The sequence below is a fragment of the Syngnathus typhle genome, linkage group LG9 (genome assembly GCF_033458585.1).
Source record: "Syngnathus typhle isolate RoL2023-S1 ecotype Sweden linkage group LG9, RoL_Styp_1.0, whole genome shotgun sequence".
Taxonomy (NCBI): Eukaryota; Metazoa; Chordata; class Actinopteri; order Syngnathiformes; family Syngnathidae; genus Syngnathus; species Syngnathus typhle.
In genome coordinates this window covers 8519486-8546742 of record NC_083746.1, presented here as the reverse complement: position 1 = coordinate 8546742, position 27257 = coordinate 8519486, and the positions used below count along the sequence as shown (strand labels likewise).

Sequence of the window (27257 nt, the reverse complement as noted above, 5' to 3'; positions counted from 1 at the left end):
GAATAGGTAGAAAAATGATGAACAGTAGAAAGTTGGAATGGGTTGAATCGGTTGAAAAATGTAGAAATGAGAAGGGAAAAGGGAATTGGGTGTGAATTTCAAAATAAAAGATGTGAAGTTTTTGGTAAGTGGGAAGTTGTGGAATAGGTAGAAAAATGATGAACAGTTGAAAGTTGGAATGGGTTGAATCGGTTGAAAAATGTAGAAATGAGAAGGGAAAAAGGAATTGGGTGTGAATTTCAAAATAAAAGATGTGAAGTATTTGGGAAGTTGTGGAATAGGTAGAAAAATGATGAACAGTTCAAAGTTGGAATGGGTTGAATCGGTTGAAAAATGTAGAAATTAGAGTACAAAAACGGAATTTGAGAGAATTTTGGTTGAATTTCAAAATAAAAGATGTGAAGTTTTTGGTAAGTGGGAAGTTGTGGAATAGGTAGAAAAATGATGAACAGTTGAAAGTTGGAATGGGTTGAATCGGTTGAAAAATGTAGAAATTAGAGTAGAAAAACGGAATTTAAGAGAATTTTAGTTGAATTTCAAAATAAAAGATGTGAAGTTTTTGGTAAGTGGAACGTTGTGGAATAGGTAGGCAAAAGATGAACAGTTGAAAGTTGGAACGAGTTGAATCGGTTGAAAAATGTAGAAGTTAGAGGTGAAAAACGAAATTTTGTGAAAATTTGTCGGAATTTATAACGTGAAAACGTGAAATTTTCGAATTTGGGAATTTTGGGAATATCGAGAATCCTTCCGAATGTGATTAGAATGTGCTGAATGATGTGAATTTCAAATTGGAACGACGTAAATGTGAAATGTCGAATGTGCCATTAAGAATGAATGGGGAAAAATTTGTCGGAATTTGGGGAATTTTGCGGAATCGGAAAATATTCGGAATGAGAAAAATGGAAGCCACCCTTTCCTGAATATTTGGAATACGTGAAAAGTGGAATGGAGTGAATCGGATGAATTATGTGGACGATGAAACGGGACAAAAAAGTGAGGAGAATAAAATATAATAATAATAATAAAGTGAAAAAAGTAGAATAACATATGTGTGAAGGCCTTCGCCTTCACACAATAATTGGTTACAGTAAAAGTATGTAAAGTTCATGTAGTTACAGGAACGTGAGAATGTGGTGAGAGGGATTGTGAGAGTGTTGCACGGAAAGTCGGTGGTTGTGAAAATCAGACTGCAGACTGTTTGGTCAGTCGTAGCGCAAACTCTTAAAGTTGAAGCGCTTTCGGTCCGTGAAGCCCGTCATCTGCGGACACGCATGCTTTTATTTTTCAAGATTTGATGAGTACATTTTTAAAAAACTAAATATATTTGGATGATAGAGGTTTACAAAATGACTTTTAAAAAATACAAACAGAAATTAAGACTTAAAATATCAACCCACCTGACTTGGATCTCATGTGAAGTATCTTTTCCCAATCACCTATTGAAAAAAAAACCCACAATGTGTCACGGTTGCTGATTTAATTTGCACCCTCTTGAGGAGAAGGAATGCCCTTCCAAAAGTTCAAATCAAAATTCAAATCTGGAGTTCAATCGGGACTCATTAGCATAATGAAAATGTGGTGATTTCAATATTTGAAACAATTTGTGGACCATAAATTAAGTCTTTGTTGTGCAGTAGTGATGAGGGGGAAAAAAAGGTGTCACCTCACCCTCTAGCAACACCTCCGATTAATTTCCTGTCTAGAGGGGGAGGCTTGATGACTAAGGGGGGTCGAAATGAGTTTAGTCAGTCAGTGTTCCACCTGCACGTCAATCGCGATGTATCCTTACCACGCTGTATTTGTTCTCCAGCTCTTTTTCTGCTTTACAGGTAAGATTCAATTAGTTTCTGTACCTGGTCAAAAGTTCATTTTTAGGAAGTACAAATATAAGAAAAATAATCGAATCTCTTTTTCACATCAGAGGCAACAGGCAGCAGCATCGTGGGCGGAAAGGTGTCCGAGCCTCATTCAAAAGCTTACATGGCATCGCTGCAGGTCCACGGATCTCACAATTGTGGTGGGGTACTAATCCGTAAAGACTTTGTTCTGACTGCGGCCCATTGCAAGTGAGTTTGCATTCTAAAATGTCTCCAACTCGGCATTTTTGTGCTCACAGTGCCATCATTCCATTTACTTAATGATTGGGTTTGATTTTGGTGTCCCTCAACACATTTACTCGTGTTTTTTTGTCTCGTGGGCGGAAGCTGGGCTATGCAGTAATCATACTGAAATGAGAACACAAAAAGAAAAGGCATTGAATTTTTCATGTTGTGTTCTTTAGCATTTGTTTGCTGTTTTGTTTGACAGATCTGAGAAAATGACCGTCATACTCGGAGCACACAACATAAGCAAGCGTGAGAAAAGCCAACAACGGATCAAGGTGGCCAAATTTCATCCTCATCCACAATACAAAGAGAAAAACTTCAGCAATGACATTATGCTACTTAAGGTGAGGTCAAAACAAAACGAAACAAAACAAAACAAGAAACGGAAGTAATATTCCTTTTGTTTAAGCCAAAGATTTATTTAAAACATAATAAAGGATTTATATGCAAAGAACCTGGGCTGAATGAGCTAAGAAAAAGAATCTGACAAAGTTCTGAGATTGTGCCACACACTGATAACCATTCCATCTCCTCTTACAGTTGCAACATAATGCCCAACTGAACAAGTACGTCAAAGTATTAGAACTGCCCAAGAAGAAGAAGAATTTGCCGGCCAATACGACATGTACTATTGCTGGCTGGGGCCAAACTGTAAGCGGAGGTAAAATGGGACTCGTGTCAGATGTACTGAAGGAGACCACCGAGAAGACACAATTCAACTTTGAGTGCAAACATATTTGGAAGGACTACTTTCAGACGGAAGTCATGATCTGCACCAAGCATGATCAGAAGGGCGGCTTTTGTTGGGTAATGCCGACATCTCTCCTTAACGACCGCACAGGCGCATGCATCGCATAACACCTCCATGATAATCTTTTGAATCTCTTTCCCCAGGGGGATTCTGGAGGACCCCTAATCTGCAAGAAAAAGCTTGAAGGAATAGTAGCCTACGCTTACGAGCACAATTGCACTAATCCCAAGTATCCGCATGTCTTTACCAAAGTACACTCCTTCCTTCCTTGGATTGAGAAAGTGATGCAGGGGAAAACTACAGCATGAGCCCGCTGTGTATTCAGTCAAATATTGTTACTTGTTATATGGTTACTAGATGGCATGTTGACATCGCTCTTAGTTCTTAGAAAATATGCCCAGCAGGTCAAAGATCATCCATAACTTGTTTATTTGTATAATCTATAGTCGTCAATCCTGCAAAAAGACAACAGGGCATGTCTTGATTGTGCTTTACTTATATTTGTCATCTGTTATTCTTACTTTTCAATCTGACATGATTTTAAATCATTGAAATAGATATGCATTTTAAAGATAATTCTCCATCCCTTTTAAATGAATCGACCTCAACATAATTCAGTGCTTCTCAATTATTTTCTGTTACGCCCCCCCCCTAGCAAGAAGAAAACTATTCGCGCCCCCCCTCCCCACCGTGACTATCCTAACTTGTCTTGTAAGTCGTAAAATGTTGCACTGTCGCAAACGTGACAGAAGTAACAATGAGAGCGCCACTGCCCCCTGCTGTAGTAAACGCGCACTTACACTTTATTCTAGTACTGCCCAAAAAAAAGCCTGTTCCCCAGGGTCACACGCGCCCCCCCAGGAATAGGGGCGCGCCCCACTATTTGAGAAGCACTGACATAATTGTATATACGTAGGTAGTATGGGCTTTGAGTTTGTCAATATAGTTTGAGCACACCTTTTCAGAAAGATGATTTTAGCATGAGGCAGCTATTACTAAAACAAAACAGGGCACATTTGATTGGTTTACACAGGATTTATTTAAAAGATGATTGGTTACAGTGAAAGTATGTAAATTACAAGTGTGGTGAGAGGGATTGTAAGAGTGTTGTGCAGAAAGTCGGTGGTTGTGAAAATCAGACTGCAGACTATGTGGTCAGTCGTAGTGCAAACTCTTGAAGTTGAAGCGCTTTCGGTCCGTGAAGCCCGTCATCTGCAGACACGCGTGCTTTTATTTTTCAAGACTTTATGAGTATATTTTTAAAAAGCTAAATATATTTGGATGATAGAGGTTTACAAAAGGACTTTTAAAAAATACAAACAGAAACAAAGACTTAAAAACAACAACCCACCTGACTTGGATCTCTTGTGAAGTATCTTTTCTCAATCACCTGTTAAAAAAAAAAAAAAGCCACAATGTGTAACGGTTGCCTTGTACACATTTGCACATATGGAGACTTCGCACACTCTTGTGGAGAAGGGATGCCCTTACAAAAGTTCAAATCAAAATTCAAATCTGGAGTTCAATCAGGATTGTCTGGACTTAATTTGCTTTCCATTATTTCAGTACATCAAACTTGTCCTCATTAGAGTTGCAGGCTAGCTCGAACGCACGGAAATTAAGTGATTATTTAAGGCATAATCAAAATCAACGGAAATGTTATGATTTAAATCAAAATACTTTATATTAGGAATACCGCTCTAGTTTTGATGACTAATGGGAACGGAAATTCAGTCCATCTCACCTTGTCAAAGAATCTGCTAAGCTTCACCGCATTGGACGTGCCTGCAGCCAAGTATCTCAAATTGGTGCAGTCCTGGAGAAATGAATAACACTTCAAACACACAGATGGGGATCCTGCACAACCACTAGGGGTCACTATAGCTGTTGAGTCATCAGTAAGTAGTCTCAATAGCAAGCTATTGCAGCTCTAAAAGCAATTTTAGAATAAAAATAAAAAAATATACGTAAATAAAAATATAATTAAAAGACTTACTAGATTAATCTCTTCCGCGTTGAAGTCTTCAGACAAGAAGGCCGTCCTTGTGAGAACTTCACCGCGTTTGCTCTCGGGAATCTGGTCAAACTTGGTGCCGATGAGCAGCAACGGCACCGGGTTCTCCGCAAACTGCTCACGGTCATAGTCACTGCAAGAGAAGAAAAAAGACACCATCACGAACGTTGATACTGTGTAAACTAGTATTTCTCAACTTTAATTGGTTTGTTTGTTAGGAATCACTGATGGAAAAACAAATCATACCCATTCGAGACAATGACCCCCGTTGGAGATGAATCTTTGTTTAAAGCTTCCAGTGACCAGCGATAAAGATTCTGAGAGGATTTCCTATTTGTCAGATCGTGCACCAAAATAATTCCTGAAATGGTAAAAAAAGGTGAAACTAACACGGACAAGTCACCGTTTGTGTGTTCTTCAATTATTGCTGAGGCATGGACACAACTCTACCGTTGACGGAATTGTAAAAGACCGCTCTGGTGCTTTTGATACTACTGGCACTGCCGACCGAGCCCCCAACATCCCATAGTTCAATGTAGTATGTCTTCTCCTCCGGAGTTCCCTCTTTATAGTCCTGGACCTGTATTGTAAAATTCAGATTGTATTTTATTGAATGGTTTAAAAGGTAAAGGGACATTTAAGATGGTTACAAAAATAGGTTGCTTACCCGTACATCTACCGAGCATCCAACAGTCCATGACGGATTTCCTAAAACCTGGTTCTGGCACAAAAGATGTACTAAGGAGGATTTCCCTACACCTATGAACAGAAACAGCAGAATATACAACACTGGGTAATCGAATGGAATACAATAACATCTTTTTGATAAATAATGACAAAAATATTGAGCCGAGTTGTAGTTTGTATCACTATTCATGGTAATAATACATTCATCTTAACCACAACATGATAATAATCAAATATGTGTCTGCACTTTCGAGGTTTGGAATGCTACTGCAGCACAGTGTACTTTGGAGCAAGGCATTATGAGATGTATAAATACCTGCCTTGAAGACTACGCTATTTTAAAAGTACGTACTTACCGGAATCGCCTAAAACTAACACCTTTACTCTATCAAGAGAAGCCATGATGTGTCACAGCTGACAGGACCGTCCCGGAAGAAAACATTGCATGTCCCGCCTACCTTTAATATACTTCAATTCCATTGGTCATTGTTTAACCACATCACAACAGTATACCTTACTATTGGTTAGAAATGCTCGCATCGGCCAATTGGAATTTGAGAAAATTGTTTTCGTTCGGGTTTGCGTTCTCTTTCCGGAGTATCTGCTCAATTGAAGCCAGGCAGCATGCTAGCAAACTTCGCCGGTGATCAATCTAAAACTCAATTTTTCTAGTGCTTCAGTGGAAAGATGTGTTTTCTCTAAAGTGAGAAAGGTGGGATAGGGCAACTGTTTTTGTCCCTTCAGAGCATAGCGGAGAAGCAGGTATGTATGTTGAACTCATGAGAAAAAACTCAATCAGCAGTGTTTTCCACTTTGCTGCTATCTTTTAACGTCATTTAATATTTCACATCGTCTGGATATAAACGACCAAAAAGACGTGCTGTGTTACTTGGTTATGCAACAAATGGAAAAACAAAAGAAGAAAAAAAAACTCGAATTCTTGTATTAGTTTGAAGTTAATACGATCAGAATAATGGCTTCTTATAGTGGACAATACATTTTATGTGTTGTAAATACTATGGGTGGATAATTATAACTAGGATGTGTGATGAATATATGTTGTATGGGGTTAGGAAGGCCTGTCTTTATTAAAACACTCAATATAGCATATACATTTAGAATAGAAAATTCCTGTTCCTAATCATTTGGACCACCTTCCCCCCACCACAGTGCAAGATGATAGAACCAGAACTCTTGACAGAGGTACCCGCTGCATTGAAACGTCTCGCCAAGATGGTGGTGAGGGGTTTCTATGGAGTGGAGCACGCCTTGGCCCTGGATGTGCTCATTCGCAACCCGTGTGTCCGTGAAGAGGACATGCTGGAGCTTCTGAAGTTTGACCGAAAGCAACTGCGCTCCATACTCAACACGCTGAAAGCTGACAAGTTTGTCAAGTGTCGTATGAGAGTGGAGACGGCCCCGGATGGCAAAACGACTCGACACAACTACTATTTCATCAATTACAGGTGATTTGTTCATCACGTCTCCCTTTTTGTATGAATAATCAAGGCTGGCTCGGTACTCATCACCTGGGACTTTCCTGTATGTTAACATTGCTGCAATCTGACATGACAGGGTCCTCGTGAACGTGGTCAAGTACAAACTGGATCACATGAGACGGCGTATAGAGACTGATGAACGCGACTCCACCAACCGTGCGTCATTTCGATGTCCCTGCTGCTTCTCCACTTTCACTGATCTAGAAGCCAATCAGCTGTTTGACCCCATGACAGGTACACTTATTGTGACATTTTTCAACTAGGTAACGTTTTTCCTTTGTTTTTTTTATTTACCATATGGAAAAAAATATAGAACTAATGTTAAGTTGGGTCAGAGTGAATAATGATTCACAGTGTTATGCATTCCTGCTCACTAATGTGAATGAAAGGAGACATTACTGACTGCAGAATATGGCTGCACGACTCTTTTGTCACCAGTTCATACAGTAAACGTCATCAAAAATGTGCCAAATTTGAGGTGCATTTCATTCAACTTGGTTATCTTCCCAATTCCCACAATACTGCAATTTAAATCTATTCAAATTTTGAATTTCAAAATATCCAAGTAGATTTCTTTGTTTGACTTGTACTATTATTATATCACATTTGTGGTTTAGGTCTACAAGGGGGCATTCATCAAAAGCGACCGCACGGTTGTAATGCATTGCAGTCGGAATGTCTTTTGCGGGCGCGTTTTACACAACAACAACAACAACAACAACAACACACAATGAAGACACAGGCCTTGTGCTCATGCTGGAAGAGTTCCCATTATGGACAGTGAGGCAGATGGCCTCTTCCAGGAAGCAGACAATGTGTACACAAGGTCCCACACCTCTCAGCTGCACAGCGCATCCCGCCTTTGAGGAGAGGAGATGCACACTTTGCACTTTTTTGAAAGGGGTGCCAGCTTCTGTAGCATTTTATTCAAGCGCAATGCCCTTAAAATGTGTTTTCAGTGAGTCTCGCATCCAGGTGCATCAAATGAAAATTGTTTGCATTATTCCTTGCAATTTTCTTATTTTAATTTTCTCCAAGACTTTAAAAAGCAGTTTCGACACGAGTGCAGTGATTTTGAGCTTGGCGCAGTGCAATTTCACCTGTGCTTTTATAGCGATGCCTTACAGTGTACCCTGCCAAGGAATTGAAGACAGTGACGCGGCAAAACGAGAGCATCCAGTTCATCTTGGCATACACTCAATTATGTACACTAAGACTGCACTTCTGAGTACAGGCCTCGTTAGTGCTCGTTTGATTTCCATCAACAGATTGCATTTTTCAACAGATTAGAAATTAAATTACATTCGCTAACAGTTAGCTGTGAAAAATAATTCCACTAAAACAGTGTTTTTAGTTTAGGGCCTTGTGTTTTGTCGTCAGCTGTTTATCTGGATGGTCCTCTTTCACACAGGTACATTCCATTGCACATTCTGTCAGACGGAGGTGGAAGAGGATGAGTCTGTATGCCCTGATGCCAGGACACTGGTGGCCCGATTTAATGAACAGATTGAGCCCATCTATGTACTGCTGCGCGAGACCGAGGATGTGAATTTGGCTCATGAGCTGCTGGAACCTGAGCCCACAGAGATCCCTGCCCTCAAGCAGAGGTCAGTTTCTGCTCGTTCCGTACATTGACTTCCATCATCGAAGTAAGCCGAAAGCCAATAATGTGGATCTTTTTTCTAGCCGGGAACGCAATGCGCTGGCTGCTGCGAACGCTGCGAGTGGTCCCCACCGGGAAGCCTGGTCCAACAAAGGCTCGACCTACGCTGACCTTTACACCCAAAATGTTGTTATCAATATGGAGGATCGGGATGACCCACAGAAGCAAGCCAGTGAGGGCACAGGATTGAAGGAGAGGCCCGTCTGGTTGACTCAGAGCACGGTGGAGGGTGCTTACAACGAGACGGACATGCTGAAGAATCGTAAGTCTTCTTTTTCCCCCCTCATCATAATTTTTTTTTTTTTTTTTTTAGGCATTCTCAAAACATTTAAAGTCACATAATAGCTTTTTTTTATTTTTTATTATCAGTAGGCCAAGGTCTTGTCAAAAGCATTGCCATCTTGTAGTGTCTCTCTTGGACGTGAGAAGGTATGCTTGAAGTAAACAGGTCATCTTGCGGTAGAATATAAAAGTAGTGCTCTGCTGCCATCTTGTGGCACTTCTCAACCTTTTGGTGGGTGGCATCAGTCACTCCTGGATTTTCACTCTTTCCGTCCAGGCCCAGTCCCTCACACTGTATCGACGTATACGTTGTTCTATTACTCATCTGTAACGATTGAATGTAGAGTAGACCGAATTAACTTAAAAATTTTACTTTCTTTCTGTTGCCATGGTAGCCTAGTTTCTGGTCAAAGCGGGTTATCTCTTTCTGTCAGTGCCCTTCACTGAGCTATGCTACCCATTGACGTTCACCAGCCAAGGACATGTAGCAATCAAGCCTGGCCAGATTTCTTTTGAATCATAATTGCTTCATTCGAAATGTTCATAGCTTGTTTGATTTTTCTGAATGACCAAGCGTTGCTCATTAATTTATCCACGCTTGTAGAAATGCAGAAGAGTTTCTTTTCAGATTTTGGTTTAGCAATCTTGAACCATTAATTTACGTGAGTGTTTTAGTTTCAGTTTACCATAATTCCAGCATATGGTTTAACTAAGTTTCATATTACAGGGGGAGACATTGCGACCGGGATCCAGGATGGCGCAAGTCACCCAGGTGCCGGCCAGCCAGATGAGAACGAAGAGGTGATGCGAGCCCTGCTCATCCATGAGAAGCGAGCCGTGGCGGGACCCGGTGGAGGCGGAGCAAATGCTGCCGCCAGAGGGCTCGCGTCCGCCTCGGCAAACGCCAGCGACTCGGAGAGCGACACGAGTGAATCCGACGAGGAGGCGCCCACTGCTCCTCCCCCTCACGTAGCCGCCGCCGCCGCTCCTCGGCGTGTCGAAGAGGAGGATGACGACGACTTTGAGGAGGTGGGAGATGAGCCCACAGTGATGGTGGCAGGCCGGCCGTTCTCTTATGGAGAGGTGAGCCAGAGGCCAGAGCTGGTAGAGCAGATGTCTGCACAGGAGAAAGAAGCCTACATTGAAATGGGCCAAAAACTCTTTCAAGACATGTACTTTTGAAAACTCATCCCATTTTTTCTTTTTAATAACATTTACCGCTGCCCCTTTATACTCCGGGCCCGGACTCACCGACCAACACTCAGCTTCCCAAGCAATTGCATTCGATGTTCTTTGAATGAACAAAGCGGACACACGCAGTGTTGCCTCAGAGGTCACTCTGAATAGTGTTCATTCCTGAGTATGTTCTACAGCTTGCAAGCTCGCTATCTACATTTTGTGCCAATGTTTTTTTTTTTTTTTTTTTTTTATCAGCTGTGAGTTTCAGCAGCTGTTGTCTTTTTTTCTCAAGACAGAAATCGGTCTCAAGTATGCTACATAGTGGGTCTATGAAGAATCAAACCGTACTGAAAGGTTCAACAGTTGCTCAATATAAAGAGCATTGTATCATGACATTTCAGTCTGAAATACATTTTCCTCTCTTGCAACCAATCTGTATTGTTTTTCTTTTAAAATATTATTTTGAATTCTACAGGGCTCACATTGAGTCAACCAAGCAAGTCTTTACTTCTCAACATGCTTTCATTTTTGACTGGTTTAATCTTGCCAGTCCCAGCATGTGGCGCTTGGATGTTAGGCCACTCCCTGCACATGTGAACGATATTTTGTGAAATACCCTCACTATTATGAAATAGCCCATGAGCAATGATGGTTATGTGTTGCCTTCAGTGGCATCAAACAACCGGAATAGGAGCCGCCATCCATTGAGCCTAGATTTTTTTTCCCCAGCTCTTACGGAAATCTCCCCTCAGTTTTCTCTTCAGTAAGTAAAACGAACGTTCAATCGGATTCAGTCCAGGTGATTGACTCGGCTATTGCATCACTTTCCACTTCTTTGACTTATCCAGGTTAAAATGTCAAGCTCTGTAGAGGAACTTGCTGAGGTCAGGTACCTCTAGAGGGAAAGCCCTCATAGCCCATATATCTCTTTTAAGTCAGAGGATGGACACCTGTAGGGCAGAGCCTCAAAGGTCAGGAAGAAAACGGCATTGGGCCTCATTAAAGCAACCCCCACCCTTCAGGACAGTGCAATTAAAAACCTAATCCCATGCTGTGTCATTGATCTGCCGAGGCAAGCACGGCAGAGGAAGATATGTTCGCGCTTCTAAAGTAGCTGAACGGAATTCAACCTGGAAACCGTAAAGTGGGTGTAAAACCTAAAAAGTTAAGGTGCTAATGGATTTATTTGGTCTTATTTGGCTGATTAAATAAAAAAAACAATCTGTGTGGATTCGCGTTGACATCCAGAGGACAAGGGCTGGCATGTGTTTGTTTTCCGAGTGAATTGGTTGAAAGTTGACGCTTCGCAGGGTTAACCTGAGAAGATTACGTGAGGATTGATTGATTGGGGTGTCGCTGTCACTCTTCATCCAATAAAGCCTGCAGATGAAGCGCTTAATGATCGACCAGGTTCCTCTGTACGCCGCTCGGCTTGTTAGTTGCTTTCCTGACCCTTTTAGCAATCTGAGAGCTCTTCAAAGATTTAATCCGTCCACCTGGGTTCATCATTCTCTCTCTTCTATTCAAACCATGTCTTCTCCCATGATGCGATTCAAGACTCCACTGTATTAAGTGTGGAATATTTGGGTGCAGTGAAAATGAAATTGAAGATAACAAAAAATCGGCATTTTTGCATTCCTTATCATTGCAAAACTTATTTTCCTCTCGGCCAGATATTAGATGACGCTCTGAGATACCTTACTGATGTATTTCCCCCAAATCCAACGCCTAATTATTCGAAGTAGGCACTTGACCATAAATGAACTCTGATTGCTGAATTTGAAGTTTCAATTTGATTTTGCTCCTCATTAGTCACGGTTACAATTTCTTGGATTTCCTGACGAGTATTATTGGCATTGGTGTTCAATTATCACAGATGAGCTATCTGTTGGTATTTGGCATCCTTTCATCAAAAAGAGCTGGAAAATAACAAAGCTGTGATTAAAACATTTGAAATACACACTATTATTAGTTGTCAATAACCTCAGATGACATGACAGCCCTCCTAATCCAACACGTGATTTGTTTGCTACGGTGCCCCTGCTGTTCTTCCAGCACTGTCACTCCGGAGACTTGATTTGAGTGGACTATGGACAGAAAGACCAGTGACATGACCTTCTCAGACCTCTGATCATTTCTCACCCCATGGGGAACATTGAAGAGTGTTCACCTATTTTCATGCCTAATTAGCTTCTGGTTGCTCCACTGCTCCCCTCACTCGAAATAATGATTCACTTTTAGTGAATGGTATTAACCCGTTTAGTTCAGTTTCTTTTCCACTTCTTTGTTGTGGTGTAAGACTGTTTCCAGCCTAATACTGAATCCAAGCAAAGTTATTATACAAATGAGTTAGCAAAAAGTACAGAAGTCAAAATGTGTACAGTGAAGAGTCTTTAAATGTAATATTTTTTGCGATGGTGCATAAATATGATATAGTACATCACTCACAAACAGCAACAAACTGCAGAGCAGATGCCAGGTCGATTTTGGGTATATTCCAAATTTTCAGAGAATTATTATTCTACTCATATATTTCATATATCATACACCAGTAACACCACCCACCTTTTTAACACAAAATTCATCTTTATATTGCGTTTGAGCAAATATTTTGGGTTTGTTAAAAAAAAAAAAAGATCATTTGTTTTGGTAGACATTCTGAGAATTCATTTTTATCAGCATTTCTGAAAGAATTCCTTTGGTTTGTTAAAAAAATCAAATAAAATAGTTGTAGTAGACGTTCAGTGAAAAACTTGCACATAAAGGAAAAGAAATCCTACCTCCTCCAGTGTCAGAAGACCACTAACGTAAATAATTAATCAGCCAATTGTCTTTGGTTTCAGTGAAGCAAGTAGAACAGTAATCTTTCAGTTTTGTGTCAGAAGCGAAACCACTTACACACACAAACATCCAACCGCTACTCACATTTGCAGTCCAACAAAAACTCAACACAGATGTTTTTTTTTTTTTTTTTGTCTTATAAACAGGTAAGTGGCCATGAAATGCAGAAACTATTCTTTCATACAATGTACAATTTTCTCTCTCTTGATATTGTTCATTTCATTGTCTGCTTCCATGCTGGCTTCACACCACCTCCTCCGCCCACCACCAGGCCCTGTAGGAGAAAGTCCCATGAGTTTGCGTATTGACGTCACCAACTCATCATGCCAACACTTGTTTCTATGCCACCCAGCAAAAGTCCCCTGGCATAATTAAACTTTCAGCACACCCCACCCCCAGGAAAGGGTCCATCCGTTAATGTGTGAGTCATTCATTCCCATTATTTGCTCACTGTAAATTCTCTAAGTGCATCGCGCAGTGCCACTCGACTTTTCTTGGCTCAGCGTTGGGTGCATTGCAGAATGAACACGTCACATGGACAGGGAAGCCATTCAGTTGGAACAGATGCAAGTGCAGAGGTCAGCATCTGCTTTTGTGTTCTTGGTGAGTGTAATGTGACATTCTGTGATGTGGCATCTGGAAATTATAAACAACTTAGGCTGCCTTTTAGTGATACAGTATTTGTTTGCGGTTAGTTTAAAATAATACACCAAAAAATACATAGCCAATGTTTTTCAATCACTATATATTTAAAATGTTTTCTTTTCTTTTCCTGGAAGCACTTGGAAATGCCCCAAAAGTCATTTTATTATTCCTCCCATTATATTCTCATCCCTGAGACAATTTGGTGTCATCATTTTATACATTGACTGTCATCCTTTCACATGTGCTCTCAGCAACAATTCAACACCCAGAAACCAATTTTCTTGTTCCATGCAATCCAAGAGACAAATAGGCCTCAGACATTTGACTTGACAGCCTAATATTCAACGCGTCCATGAGACCCCAAGTGCAATTATGTATGACGCCAAACACTTCACCTGCAATAGATTTCCTCCTAAAACAAAACTGAAATGCTTTTATCAACTATTATCATCTCTTGCATGTGCTGATTACCTTGGGACCCGAAATCTGCCACGACCTAAAAAAAAATCCCCAAAAGTTGTATTTAAATTAAATACTATCGTTTGAGCTATAATATACTGTGAGTCGACTATCGTCATATATAATTTATGAGCTATCACTAAGCACTTTTGAGGAAAATTTATTTTTTAATTTAAAGACAATTTTTTTTATACTTTGAACAGAGACGTAGGAAGGGTTTTGATGGCGTTTTTCCTCAAGTAAACCAATTATTGAACAATCACTATTGCGAACATTGTGATGGCTATCGTGATGATACCGCAGCTTATTCTGTCGGCAATTAAGGAACCCGGTCCTGGCTGAGAAACGAGAACATAATAAAATGTCTTATTGGCTATTAAGCATTTGTTAGGAGAAATGCACTAATTTATCTCTTGCTCTAAAAGGTGGTCAGCTTTGTTGAAAAACTAATCAGCATTTTCTCCCTTTTAGTCACATCCCATTTGTATTCTGTATTGATTCAAAGAGCACCTGCTCTCAAGGCACCCGAGCTTTGAAATGAGAATTAGTGCGGGTAAAAAAAAAAAAAAAGTTTTCTTCTTTCTAATGAATGCCCCCCCCCCCCCCAAATCAAGCATGTTTTTGTCGGCTCATTGATATGGAAATGTTGAGGCCCGGAAGCATCACAACCTCACTTTCTCCACCTTGACTTGATTATTAGTGGTCCCATTGACAGGAAGGAATTCTAAATTGCAAATTGATTAAGAGCAACTTCTGTGACTCCATTTTCTTTTTCTTTGTATTGTAATCCCTCAGAAGATATTAACTGGCCCAAAGGAATTGATTGGTTTCATTGGATTTGTATATTTATGGTGTTTAAATTATAGTGAAATGATATCTGACCATGGGTTAGGGTTAGCCCTATGGAAGTGAATGGAGATCTTATTGGGTTAATTTGCAATAAATATATAAAAAACATGAAAATGCTGCTTGCAAGGTAATATATCAATCATTTAAAAACTCTGCTTGTGGTCAAAATGAAAACCGAAGGTCAGGCCTGCCCACACCCCCATAAAAAATTGAATAGACCAAAGTAGTATCTGCAGCCATTGCCAAACTCAAGAATACATTTCTAATGAAGACAAAAAAAAAGGCCGTTTTCTAGCATCTGAATGTAAGATGGCACATTTTATATGAACATACTAAATCAGAATGCAGAGCAGGACACACGGGTGCATGTGTGCCGTGTTCAGAATGGGGAACATCAAGCCTTGCCAGAGGGCAGAGGCTGCTGATGTGAAAATCTTACGTAATATCACTCGTCCTGAGCATTCAAATGAGGTAATTATGATACTGGATTTCTTTTAAATACTTTTATTCTTCCTTTGGACTTATACATTTGAAATTTGACATTCTCTTCCCAGCGGTATCTCATAAATATGATTAATGTATTAATTTGCACACTGTGATTTACATATTTATATATCCAATTTATTTTGACCTTTCAGACTGGTCTTGCATCATGCAGGGATGTTGGCAAAATGTACTCTCTGTCACATTTTCATATCAGTACCTTTTATGATGGCACTGCCACTACCACTTATGATGCAAGTTCTGAACAAAAATATAAATAGATTAAACCATGGGCATTAGAAGTAGTCCTGATAATACTGTGAAGTCGAAAATGTGTTTACAAGGTTGGAAAACAATCCTGTCACTTACATTTAAAAGAAAAGAAGCCTTGACCATCTGATGCATGTTTGCGGCCTCGTTAATGGATGAGTATGTGCAAAAAATCACTTTTTTTAAATGCCCTTAATGACTTCCTGTTAAAATATTTAAGAATGGTCTCAAACCAGCTTGACCGTGCCGATTGTCCCAGTCACCGCAATTCTAAGACTAATCGATTTACTGAGGTTTACTCACATCAGCTTATGCCTGTCATTGTTCTTTGTGTATTTGCTACATCATATAAGTGTTTTTTCTTTTCTTTTTTTTTATTGGTGGGAACTTAAGCTTCAAGTTTGCTTCATGATCCAGTATTTTTGATTCCTCTACATGACAGAATATTTAAGTATTATAAAATAGCACCAGAATCTTCAACAACAATTCTTACGGGACACTTCTAATGCAATCAACATGGCATTGCTACACACAATTACCTTCAAACATAAACAGCTTCCATTACTATTAAAAGACAAATTAAATAAATTGTTGCATTTGTTGGACAGAATTGTCCCCAAAACAGTATTTTTATATTAGGTTTTAAACATCTTAAGAAAAGGAAACAACGTCATCTAGTGGTCAAAGTGAGAGAGTTCACTGGGTGGCGTAAAATTAAGAAAATTAATGTAAATAAAGAAAAACCTACAAGGCACAAAGTCTTTATACTTTTTAATATGGCATATTGAAACCAGCAACTCTTACCCTTAGCAGTCAACATTCCATGGGACTAGGGAATAAGAAAGTTGCTACGGAAGCAGTGGTTCATTTCTTCAAAAGACTGCATCGTCTGGACGACGCTAGGACTGCCCCGCATGCGCCTGGACGAAGCCAGGACTGCCCCAAATGCGCTTGGAAGAAACCAGGACTGCCCCGGATGCGCCTGGACCAAGCCAGGACTGCCCCGGATGCGCCTGGACCAAGCTAGGACTGCCCCGTATGCGCCTGGACGAAGCCGGGACTGCCCCGGATGCGCCTGGACGAAACCGGGACTGCCCCGGATGCGCCTGGACCAAGCCAGGACTGCCCCGGATGCGCCTGGACCAAGCCATGACTGCCCGGATGCGCCTGGACCAAGCCAGGACTGCCCGGATGCGCCTGGACCAAGCCAGGACTGCTTCGGGTGCGCCTGGACCAAGCCAGGACTGCCTCGGGTGCGCCTTCACCAAGCCAGGACTGCCTCGGGTGCGCCTTGACCAAGCCAGGACTGCCTCGGGTGCGCCTTGACCAAGCCAGGACTGCCTCGGGTGCGCCTGGACGACACCAGGACTGCCTCGGATGCGCCTGGACGACGCCAGGACTGCTTGGATGCGCCTGAACGACGCCAGGTCTGCCTCGGATGCGCCTGGATGATGCCAGGACTACCTCGGATGCGACTGGACGACGCCAAGACTGCCTCGGATGCGCCTGGACGAAACTAGGACTGCCACGTAGGCCCCTGGACCAGGCCAGGACTGCCTCGGATGCGCCTGGAATCAAGCAAGGACTGCCTCGAATGCGCCTGGAATCAAGCCACGACTGCCTCGGATGCGCCTGGACCGAGCCAGGAGTGCCTCGGATGTGCCTGGACCGAGCCAGGACTGCCTCGGATGCACCCGGACCGAGCCAGGACTGCCTCAGGTGCGCCTGGCCAGAGCCAGGACTGCCGCCGATGCGCCTGGACCAAGCCAAGACTCTTCAGATGCGCCCGGATGACATCAGGACTTCCTCGGATGCGCCCGGATGACGCCAGAATTTCCTCGGATGCGCCTGGACCAAGCCAGGACTGCCTCAGGTGCGCCTGCACCAAACCAGGAGTGCCTCGAATGCGCCTGCCAAGCCAGGACTGCCTCGCATGCGCCTTGACCAAGCCAGGACTGCCTCGAATGCGGCTGCCAAGCCAGGACTGCCTCGCATGCGCCTTGACCAAGCCAGGACTGCATCGGATGAGCCTGGACAAATCCAGGACTGCCTAGGATGCGCCTGGTCAAAGCCAGGGACCTCTCAAAGCAACCCAATATAAACAATACGCAGATTGAAACTTTGGCCCTCGACTGATCAACCTGGCAGATAACTTGTGCCACTGCAGTTTCAGAATATAATATATTAGATCTTTATTTGTCATTGTCACACATTTACAACAAAATTTAAAAAGTGCCAACCGATCAGCGCATGAGATAAAAAAATAAATAGAATAAGTAGAATAAAAAGATAAAAAAATACAAGCTAAAAACCTACAGAAGAACATACACAGACATAATCATTTACGTTTACAATAATATCGCGAATCACATTTCCATGTTGAAACGAATGGGCAATAGCACATATACATGGTAATTGTTGCCTATGTTAGTATTAGGCTTGAACTAATTTACTAAACTATGAAACTCAAATACACAGCATAAAATTCTCTTTTTCAATGTATAGTCTCAATAAACTAAAATGAGAGCAGCAATAAACAATTTCAATGCTGTAAACTCCCCCTTTTTCCAAAATTGAAACAACCTAGCTTTGAAGAGAGCAGGAGCAGAAGAGAGAGAGAGTGCAAGACAGGCAGAGCGAAAAGGGGGCCGGGCTAAGCTTATCGAGTGTTTTCAGCACCGTGGACAGCTCCAGTCGCTGTGTATGTCTTGGCTGAAGCAACAACAGCATTTATCTCTGCATCTCTGTGGATTGTGCAGACTTCCTGCTGCACCTGTATCATTAAAAAGTGTTTTTGTGTTTGTGTGTGTATTTTTAAAGAAGTGGATCCTGACCGCATCAAGTTCTTTTTGTCTTCCAATTCCTTTGGAGCATGGCAACGTGTCTCTGTGACTGTTTCTGATGCGTGGGATGTTCCCCCGTATTGCGCGGATCCTACTTTAGGATCTAAAGAAGCGGAGTGAAGTTTGGGCCAGAGGCGAGCCGCATCTGCATCACCAACAACGGCGGCTGACAGGCGGTGAGTGGTCCAGATGCATTCAGCAGCCAGGATGAGGTTCCTGTGTGACTTTTTAAATTCCACTTAAAGACAGAGGAGGAGCCTGACACATCTGCAGGAGCGGAGCTTCTCATCGTGCATCTGCAGAAAGCCTCATTTCTCACTCTTTCTTCACATTAGCGCCAAACAAAGACGTCAGAAATGAAGAAGTTTCGGAAGGTGTTGGACGGGCTGACCACCTCCTCTCCAGGTGGCGGGACTATGGGATCGCCGTCGTGTGGTAGCACCGCCGGGACCCCCACCGCGGCGCCGACCCCCAAAGAAATCGACGTGCAAGAGACACTCGTGTCAGAAAACTTTCAGCTGTGTAAGGTGGGTGCCATGACTAAGCTTCGCTCTAGCCTGGCTGTGCTTGTATCTTCCTCGCCCTCTTTATTTACATTTGACACACCGTGTTGACAATGGAGCACTGCTAGGCATCCTCTGGTGTGATTTTGTTTAACGCTAAATTTAGTCATTTAATACTCGGGTGAAAGTTGCCCACAACACTACAAAAGAGCTTGATTTATTTATATTTATATATATATATATATGTATTTGTTTTTTTACGCCTCCTATCAAAGCTGGCATGTGGCTGCAGTTTGGGGGAAGCTCCCACCAGTATATGTGTGTATATCCCGCTCATGTGATCCAAGAGCCTGGAGAGCATGTCGATGAAGACCAGCCTTCGTGTTGCATCAGCAAGCACACATAAATGGTGTGGAGGCGATGACATAACCAGTGTCCCTCCCTTGCATACAAGGTGCACACAAGAGGGACCCTGCAGTACTGTCCTCATAGTTGATGTGCTTTCCACTCGGGGGGTGGGGGCTGGTGCTGATGTGCGTGCTAGTGTGTGCCGAGGTTATACAGTAGGTGTATTTATAGCACGATGCATTTCGGGGCCGACTGCAGTGATTATTGCTTGAGCCTGAAAGAAATGGCTGAATTTTGGCGAGCTGTGTGAATAATTCATTAAGAAGCCGGGAGAATGTGGGTTGTTTGCGCTGCTGTATTTTTAAGTGGAGGGAGGGGTGGGAGTTTGTCTTTTATTCCTACAAAGGCATTCGAGGAGGAGGAGGCGGCGGTTGATTCACAAGTAAAGGATGCTGCAGAGCAGCCTCGACAGGCTGGCTCGCAGGCAGACGGGGAGGAGAAAGTGCTGGAAAACCTGCAGCGGGATTGTCGAATCCCATGCCGGAAGCTGCGGCTTCTTGCTGAGTGCTTTCATGCACTGTTGATATTAAATCCACTCTTTTGATCGGAGCTCATGTGTAGAAAGCACAAGTGCATTGAATTCCACCTCGGCACCACGTGTGCACGTGCATGTGTGTGCGCGCGTGTGTGTAGAGGTGAGTTACACAGTTGGAGGGAAATGCAATCACAGCCTTGCCTCCATCCATTTCCCACCCCATACAGAGTTCAAAGTGTGACGGACAGGTTGTAAATCTGGCTCATGTGCCGTATTATCGGTCATGTATCTATTTCTATCATCCCCCCCTATATGGGAACTTTGGCCATCTCAAGTCATGCCCGATTGAAGGGGAAAAAAAGGATACTGACACTAATCAGGTGTCTATATCAACTCTGAAGTCAAATGGTTTGTCGGTTATTAGTTTGAGTGTATACAGTTCAGGGAAATATAACCAATTTCTCAGATGTAGGTACATTTAATTATTTCATTACTTCCAAAAAGCTTTAACAGACATGAACGCACTGGAGAAGGCTACGTAACATTTTGACTTTGTCATGGTGATGCCACTGCATGCAGTGGAGTGTGTTTATTTGTGTGTGGGAATTGTCTGGCTAACTTAGTTAGTCATGATTTGCATCCTTACCGTTGTAGTGTGGGAAGTTGCCACAACTCCTTTTGTTTGAATCCCATTTTCATGTGTTTTAATTTCAAAGCGGACTGCAGTGGAAATTGTGTTCACAGAAGTGGCGTAAGAAGCTTTTATTGAACTCTCCCTTGGACGGAATGAAATCAAGGGAGAAATTTGAGGTGGCAGATAGGCTCATTGAATCTTTCCTCTCATTTCTAACATGCAGAGGCTGAGAGAAGATGAGCTGCGAATCACTCACAAGCTTTTCTTCTTGGTTATTGTTATGGTGGAACTAACATGCACCACCCTTCTATAAAATGTGTTCCTGCAGAATCTTGCTTTAACAAACACCAAGCAGAAACGAGTATCAAAATAATGCCTCTTAAAAATAGCACTCATGGTTTGGCTCACTCCCAACGGTATTCTCAAATTGACCCACAAATGTCTTCCCATAATCGGCTTTATTGTGTTACATTAGCATGAATCATTCACATTACTGTTGCAGAGGTGATACACTAAAAAAATAGAACACAAACCATATGCTCTTAAAATTAAAGCACCACATGGCCCACACAAGACCTAAAGCCTTTCTTTGCTTTACTCTCGTGAAGCGTTGACACAAGCAAACATGATGAGAGCATGTGGCTGCAATGTCAACACAGTTTTGGAATATAATTTCAACAATGCACTTGAAATTAGCAAACCAGCCCTGCTCAACACAATAACTGTAAAGCCAGACTTAAAAACAAAAAAATAGACTTTTTAATCTTCTGGTTTCCTCTGCGTGACATGGCCGACAATGAAGCGCTCAATTGCAGCCACACTAGCGTACTATATGTAGGGAAGATGCATTTTCAGTGTGTAGGTGTAGCTAGCTAGCGACCTGCTTTTAGGCATGCCCCCAAAATCTAGAAAACCGACATAGGGAAAACCAGTTTTATTCATGTCAATTTTATTTTATCTTTTGTTTTGTTGGTTTATCAAAACATTTATGTATTACTTGCTGTTATTGTTTGGCAGTTTAGCAGTTTTTGGAATTAATTCATACAAACACAATATTCTTGTTATCCATGCTTTGCATAGAGGTTATAGTGTTGGTTTTGGCACACGCGTTGAGGGCCTGGAGGATAATTTAAAAAATAAGTTGGACACCCCAATAAAGAGGCCACTTGACATGCACACATTATCACACGTGTTTGAGTGCTAACTGATTAATATTTTAAGATCCAGAGCTTGTTAAAATGTCCACCCCTGGGACATCTTCAGGCCATTTCCATTTATAATATCCTTAAAAGAATCACTAATAACAAAATGAGAATTGGGATGACCCAGTAACATCACTTTGAATGCAAAAAAAAATCCTTTCATTGTGAATTAAGATAATCGGAAACATTTTATAGGAAAATGTAATGACTTTTTAAATGTCTTTTTATCAGGCTAGTCCCCTGCTGAGGATTAATTGGACTGTTATAAGATTCAGTTTTGCTATAATGTGTTCAACATCTGGAGTTGATACCTAGGAGCTTGAAATGTGTGAATCATCCTATTTCTTCGTACCCCGTCTGCCAGCAGCTCAGCAAACAAATGCTTCTCGTTTCTCCTTTTGATCGGAATAGGTTTTTACGCTCTGCTTCAGTTAGTCTACTAAGTAATGCTGCTCAATATGATTTTAAAAGCTCTGTTATATTGCTAATCGTAGCAAGATGTGGCGCCAGTTCAATAACGATGACTTGATGCTTTTGTACGTATTATATTGACAGTTTTACAAGGAAAGGAGCCATTCAAACGGCATAAAAATAGTCCTTAGTTTGTTTTGAAGACATTGGCAGAGGAAGGATTAAATCTCTTCTGTGGTAAATTTGCGGCGGAAAAACATAGCAAAGCTGTGCAGGATGAAAAGCAGAAGATCTCGACGTGGCCTCAGAGAGAGACTTGTGGTCCATTCAGTAACTGAAATAAATGCTTGACAAGTTGAGGCTGGTCTATTCCCTTCTGGTGATCTTTGAAATCCTTTGTCTGACATTACCTCGCCACGTTCACGGCAACACTGCCAACTCTCAATGGATGTGATGACTCAGTCTGACGGACTTCCAACTCGTCTCATATTACCATGTGTCAGAGGCCTCAAGGGGTTTCTCGAATAAGAAGGAGGTGATGTCAGGCTAAAATGCAAAGTTGACAAAAAAAAATAATATATGAGAGAATCGATGTTTGACCTTCACTTAAAGCATGGAATTGTGCGGCAAAGGCAAAAACTGTTTGGCCTTCTTAATCAGGTGCTGTTTGGTGCAAAAGGAGTCTTGAGTGATGCCAGCATGTGCAGTCTCAGCAATAGACTCTCATTCCCTTAAGTAAACTTTTCCAATCACTCTCTCAAAAATGGATCTCCTGGCAAGTTGGGGAAGCGGGGGTGAACTCTCCTGGCAGGCTCAAGGAAATATTCCTGCTCCTGGTTGCGCATAGCAATGCACTCCGCTTTGATAGATGTCAATGTGAGTGTGAATTGTCAATCGTATGCCTGGTTGGTGACCAGTGGAGAGAGCGCGTACTCTGTCGGGGGGTAGGATTTGACTCACCCGTGACCCTAACCAAGGCAAGCGCAATAGAAAATGTGGGTTGCAATTCCATCTGTCGTCGCCATTGCAACCACACCACCTACTTTAGTGCTCCATAATATTAATGATCCAGTCAGGGACAACAGAACAAAAACTTGTCAAAGCTGCACTAAAAAAAGTGCCTTCATGAGTCTGAGAACTTTTATAGGACAAAGTTTACTGGCGTTTCTTTGACAGCTGCTGCTGTGTGTTGGGGATGGAAAATCATCTTCAAGGAATCAGATACATTATTAGTTTTTGTGAAGTAGCTCATGTTTATCATGTTCGGTTTTGTGTGGGCTTCCAAAATTCTCCGTCCACTCAGTCTGTAGGTTGCTTTTTCTCATCGTCTGAGCTTTTCAAACAGCTTCTCCTTGCATTCCAGTGCACTCCTCTTTAACAGATCAAGCCAGACGAGGGTGTCTCTTCTCGGCCACGCTTGATAAATTTTAGTGACGTGTGGCTTCCTAGTGAGTGTAAATTCTTTTATATGAGGTTGTTTATCTAACCCCCAAACAATGAGCCCAGTGTGGTGTGGATGATTTGTTCAAGCTATTAACTCATTCTCTGCCAGCACAAAATGGATATTTGACGTCTATAGCCGTGGCAGTGAATGAGTTAAAAAACAAAAAAACACTTTTAACCACAGCCTGACACAATGCACTTTGGTTTCTGTAGCCACGGCATTGTTATATTTCAAGGACTTGTTCACATAGTTTTAAGAAATGACAAGTTTATTTAAATAAAAAACAAAGATGTCAGAGGTGTGATTGGTAATTCCGTAGATGATGCGTTTAATGCAATAAAAAAAAAAAATCCTATTCAGTTATAAAATGTAGACAGATAGTTGCACACAACCAACAAATGTATCCTAACCTGACCTCCTCCTTTATGGAAGTGATTTAAATAATAACAGCACACCACCCGTGTATGTACATTTTGGGCGCTGATGAAAGATGTACAGTAGGCCGAACACCTTTTTGCATATATTATAAAACAATGACATTAAGGAGCTTTCTCGAAAGCGTGGAGAGAAGTGCAACGTAGATGAAAATCGTTTTATTTGAATAGCATTAGAGGGAAGAACATGATCCTCACTCATGGACACTTACCAATGCGCCATTCAAAACAGAGCTTCTTAGTCTTTTATTATTTTCTTTCACATTTGTGATTTATTCATAAGTGCCAGCAATGTGTTTATATTCCCCCTGTTCAAATGAAGCTGTACACAAATTAATTTTGGCACCACTTATGCAAGCTCACAAGAGCCAGAACATTGGTTTTAGGTGCTTGTTGCAGAGTTACTCTGATTAAAAATTGGCCTTTCAAGACACGAGGTCTCAGATTTGTTTGACGAATTAGACGTGTTGGGGTTCATTTGTGAAGCATTCGTGAAGTTCTCATTGATTGACTGTGTAAATGAAAATGTGAATGCTTGTTTGTCTCCATATGTCCACTGTGAATGACTGGCGACCAGTTCGGTGTGTCGTCCGCATTTTACTCCAAGGCGGGAGAGGCTCCAGCTCGTTGCGATAGACGAGACAGAATGTGCGAATGTGCTGGTGAAAATTAGGATGTATTTATGGACAATTTATGTTCCAGTCTCGGGGTAAATATGTGATGTTTATTTATACTCCCTCTACTAATTGACTTTCTTCATCAGGGTTCGTTGAAACACTAAGCAGCAGACTTAATCCAATCACGATTTTTAGTGTCTGTTGCAAATGGGCTCCATGAACCCCCGGTGTTGTCATAACAATCTCCTCCTTCTCCGTTCTTTAAATTGATGCTTTCAACCCACACTTTTATCTGCGGAAACATACACTTAACATTTTGCCTTGACCTGAAAGGTTTGTCTGGTTAAATGCCACCAGACATTGCATAATGATTTGCTAGCAGACGCTGAGATTTCTTTATAATACAAAAGAGATACATATATTTTGCAGCAATTTTCAATCATGCCGGGTTGCAAACCTGGTCGCAGAACAAAATACTAAGTAAATTCCGAACTCGCCACTGTATTATTGTGCCTGGTAGTTTTTAGGTGAGCCTATCAAGGGAAAGAAAATTACTAGAGGATGTTGATTAGCTTTTGCAAATGCATTTGTAAATAATTTTTAACTGCACGATATAAATATTTGTTCTTTTTTTTTTTGCAAATAAAAACGATAACCGAAATACTACATTAGATGAGTTGTTAATGCCCTTCTCTACTTTAAAATCAATTTTATTCCATTTCCCTTACTGTGAACAATGGAGCAATGCTTCTGGGTTTTTGTTTTCAGCCTCTGTGCTCTCATGCCACACACTTATCACTGCTTGTGCTCTTGAGTGCGTGCATTCATGTGCTGTGCAGAAGGAAATGCTTGTCAGCCTCAGAATCTGCCATGAATGTGACGCTTTCAGCAAAACAAACACAATAAGCCTATAGTTAGAACCTAGCCATGACATACTATTTTCTCATCCTCTCAATGATGTCAGGTTAATTGGTCAAGTCATGAGAAATTTTCAAATAACCGGTTTTCATATTGTATTGGCTTCAGCAGCATAATTAATAGTATGCATTCACTTAAGCTCTCAAGCCTGTAAATTGCTAACATGAAAAATCAAAAATGCTATAATTTATTTTCATTAACCACTCCGTCAGAAATAAGCTAGTGTGATGATTACGCTCAATATTTGTACCTACAGGTACTCAGTGTACAACAACGGGCTGGCAGTAAGAGACATGGGCGCTGCTTTCTATTTATAGAAACAGAGGTCTAGACCATCTCTGCAGCTCAACACTGTTTGGAGAGCGATAGAGAGAAAACGGTGGGTGGCGTGAGGTGGTAGAAGGCGGTTTAGGATTCACGTGTCGGGCTATCGAATAGGACATCAGTCGCGTGCGCTTACAGATTGTGTGGACCGAGATGAGCAACACAAGAGAGCGAGAAAAAGGGGAGGCGGGATCAGAATGCGGAGAAGAGTTGATGTAATCCAGTTTCTGGTAGCTTTAACATTGCTCCAAATGCATATCTTGGCCACCATCACTTTACATGAAGGGACTCCTTTTGGTGTTTTATTGTGGCAATGTGATTTATATAATGGGTGTAATGGGTTAAAAAAATCTTGAATATTCAGGAAAAGCAGCCACTAAGTGTTTTCCAAAGCAAAACAACACGGCCCTGATGCAAATGCATACAAAGATGGCAAATGAAAGGATCGAACTGTCTTTACAAATAGCATTATAGTAAAAGACAGGGAAGAAAAACAGCTTTACACCAGCGTCGTCAAGTTTGCAATATGTATGAGCTGCTCTTGGAATCATCAGAGTAAATGCACTTCTCATCCACTTCTCGGCTGTCTTGTATGTATATGTGGGGGTGGCTTGTCTGTCTCCCAGCAACAGTGCACTCGAGTGGGGTCAGAGCACCTACCGAGGTCTGGTGGAAACTCCCGGAGGATACGTGTGTGCGTGTGTTTGTTTGTCTGTATGTGTGTGTGTTTGTCGGATGTGTACATGAATGGCTTTTCTCTTTGTTTTCAATGTGGCCGCTTTGAATCTTGACAACACGGTGAAAGAATGATTCATATATCATCTCTTTTAAATATCTGCAATAGTTGTCTGATGATGAAATATTTTGCTAAATAGCCCAACATTTCTTTGGAAATTGAACATGAAGAAAAATGCCTTCACTGGGCTGAAAGACCAAAATCAGAAGTGTTTTGGAAGTGTTTTATGTCACAAAAAATCCAGTGATGGTGTGAAAATGCCACATTGATCCTTTGATGCTTCCGGAGATGAGGTCTTGCAACATTAGTGGAGGTTTCACCAGTTATGAGGAGTCTTGTGTGCCATGAAGCCTGAGACTCTCCACCCTTAGCTTTCTAGTCATATATATTATTATAAATGACCGTATCCTGTATAGATTTTATCCGGCCTGGTCTTACAATCCGGCGACATATCCGATTGCCTATCATATCCATGACATTTCGATGGCTTTCTCCAACGAGTTAAAATTTGAATTGCAGCTAGTTGCCGAATCCCGCACAGTGTGTACAACTTCCGCAGGGATTGGCTCCACCTTACCTGC

The 27257-nt window shown here is 41.6% G+C and overlaps 4 protein-coding genes across 4 annotated transcripts in view; 3 read left to right on the top strand and 1 right to left on the bottom strand.

The window, feature by feature from the left end:
• The first annotated feature begins 1121 nt into the window (after positions 1-1121).
• Positions 1122-4242, top strand: LOC133159595 (granzyme B-like). The gene is made up of 5 exons (XM_061286720.1): positions 1122-1829; positions 1922-2066; positions 2308-2449; positions 2646-2912; positions 3000-4242. Exons 1-5 carry the CDS (start codon positions 1736-1738, stop codon positions 3162-3164), a joined length of 813 nt encoding a protein of 270 aa, XP_061142704.1. The 5' UTR covers positions 1122-1735; the 3' UTR covers positions 3165-4242.
• On the bottom strand, positions 3872-6009 carry rabl3 (RAB, member of RAS oncogene family-like 3). Its single transcript, XM_061286723.1, has 8 exons — positions 5914-6009; positions 5538-5629; positions 5321-5450; positions 5117-5231; positions 4853-5003; positions 4601-4672; positions 4208-4246; positions 3872-4068 (listed from the first exon to the last, which is right to left on the bottom strand). The coding sequence occupies exons 1-8, from the start codon at positions 5957-5959 to the stop codon at positions 4012-4014; spliced, it is 702 nt and encodes a 233-aa protein (XP_061142707.1). The 5' UTR covers positions 5960-6009; the 3' UTR covers positions 3872-4011.
• A 137-nt stretch (positions 6010-6146) lies between these two features.
• gtf2e1 (general transcription factor IIE, polypeptide 1, alpha) lies at positions 6147-10612 on the top strand. The gene is made up of 6 exons (XM_061287703.1): positions 6147-6319; positions 6728-7023; positions 7133-7290; positions 8468-8663; positions 8743-8981; positions 9729-10612. Exons 2-6 carry the CDS (start codon positions 6734-6736, stop codon positions 10181-10183), a joined length of 1338 nt encoding a protein of 445 aa, XP_061143687.1. The 5' UTR covers positions 6147-6319; positions 6728-6733; the 3' UTR covers positions 10184-10612.
• An 8302-nt stretch (positions 10613-18914) lies between these two features.
• LOC133159401 (syntaxin-binding protein 5-like) overlaps positions 18915-27257 on the top strand; it is a 47113-nt gene continuing 38770 nt past the window's right edge. The window contains exon 1 of the mRNA XM_061286356.1: positions 18915-19097. Within this exon, the coding sequence (XP_061142340.1) occupies positions 18927-19097 (171 nt within the window). The 5' untranslated portion in view covers positions 18915-18926. The remainder of the gene's footprint in view (positions 19098-27257) is intronic.

Excerpts from the sequence above, each read along its gene's own strand:
- LOC133159595 (XM_061286720.1), top strand. The coding sequence starts at position 1,736 with ATGAGTTTAGTCAGTCAGTGTTCCACCTGCACGTCAATCGCGATGTAT. Across the intron at positions 1,830-1,921 it reads GCTCTTTTTCTGCTTTACAG|AGGCAACAGGCAGCAGCATC; the intron begins GTAAGATTCAAT and ends TTTTCACATCAG. Across the intron at positions 2,067-2,307 it reads CTGACTGCGGCCCATTGCAA|ATCTGAGAAAATGACCGTCA; the intron begins GTGAGTTTGCAT and ends TTTGTTTGACAG.
- gtf2e1 (XM_061287703.1), top strand. The coding sequence starts at position 6,734 with ATGATAGAACCAGAACTCTTGACAGAGGTACCCGCTGCATTGAAACGT. Across the intron at positions 7,024-7,132 it reads TACTATTTCATCAATTACAG|GGTCCTCGTGAACGTGGTCA; the intron begins GTGATTTGTTCA and ends CTGACATGACAG. Across the intron at positions 7,291-8,467 it reads GCTGTTTGACCCCATGACAG|GTACATTCCATTGCACATTC; the intron begins GTACACTTATTG and ends TCTTTCACACAG.
- rabl3 (XM_061286723.1), bottom strand. The coding sequence starts at position 5,959 with ATGGCTTCTCTTGATAGAGTAAAGGTGTTAGTTTTAGGCGATTCCG. Across the intron at positions 4,673-4,852 it reads ACGCGGAAGAGATTAATCTA|GACTGCACCAATTTGAGATA; the intron begins GTAAGTCTTTTA and ends TCATTTCTCCAG. Across the intron at positions 4,069-4,207 it reads TCACAAGAGATCCAAGTCAG|ATGACGGGCTTCACGGACCG; the intron begins GTGGGTTGTTGT and ends GCGTGTCTGCAG.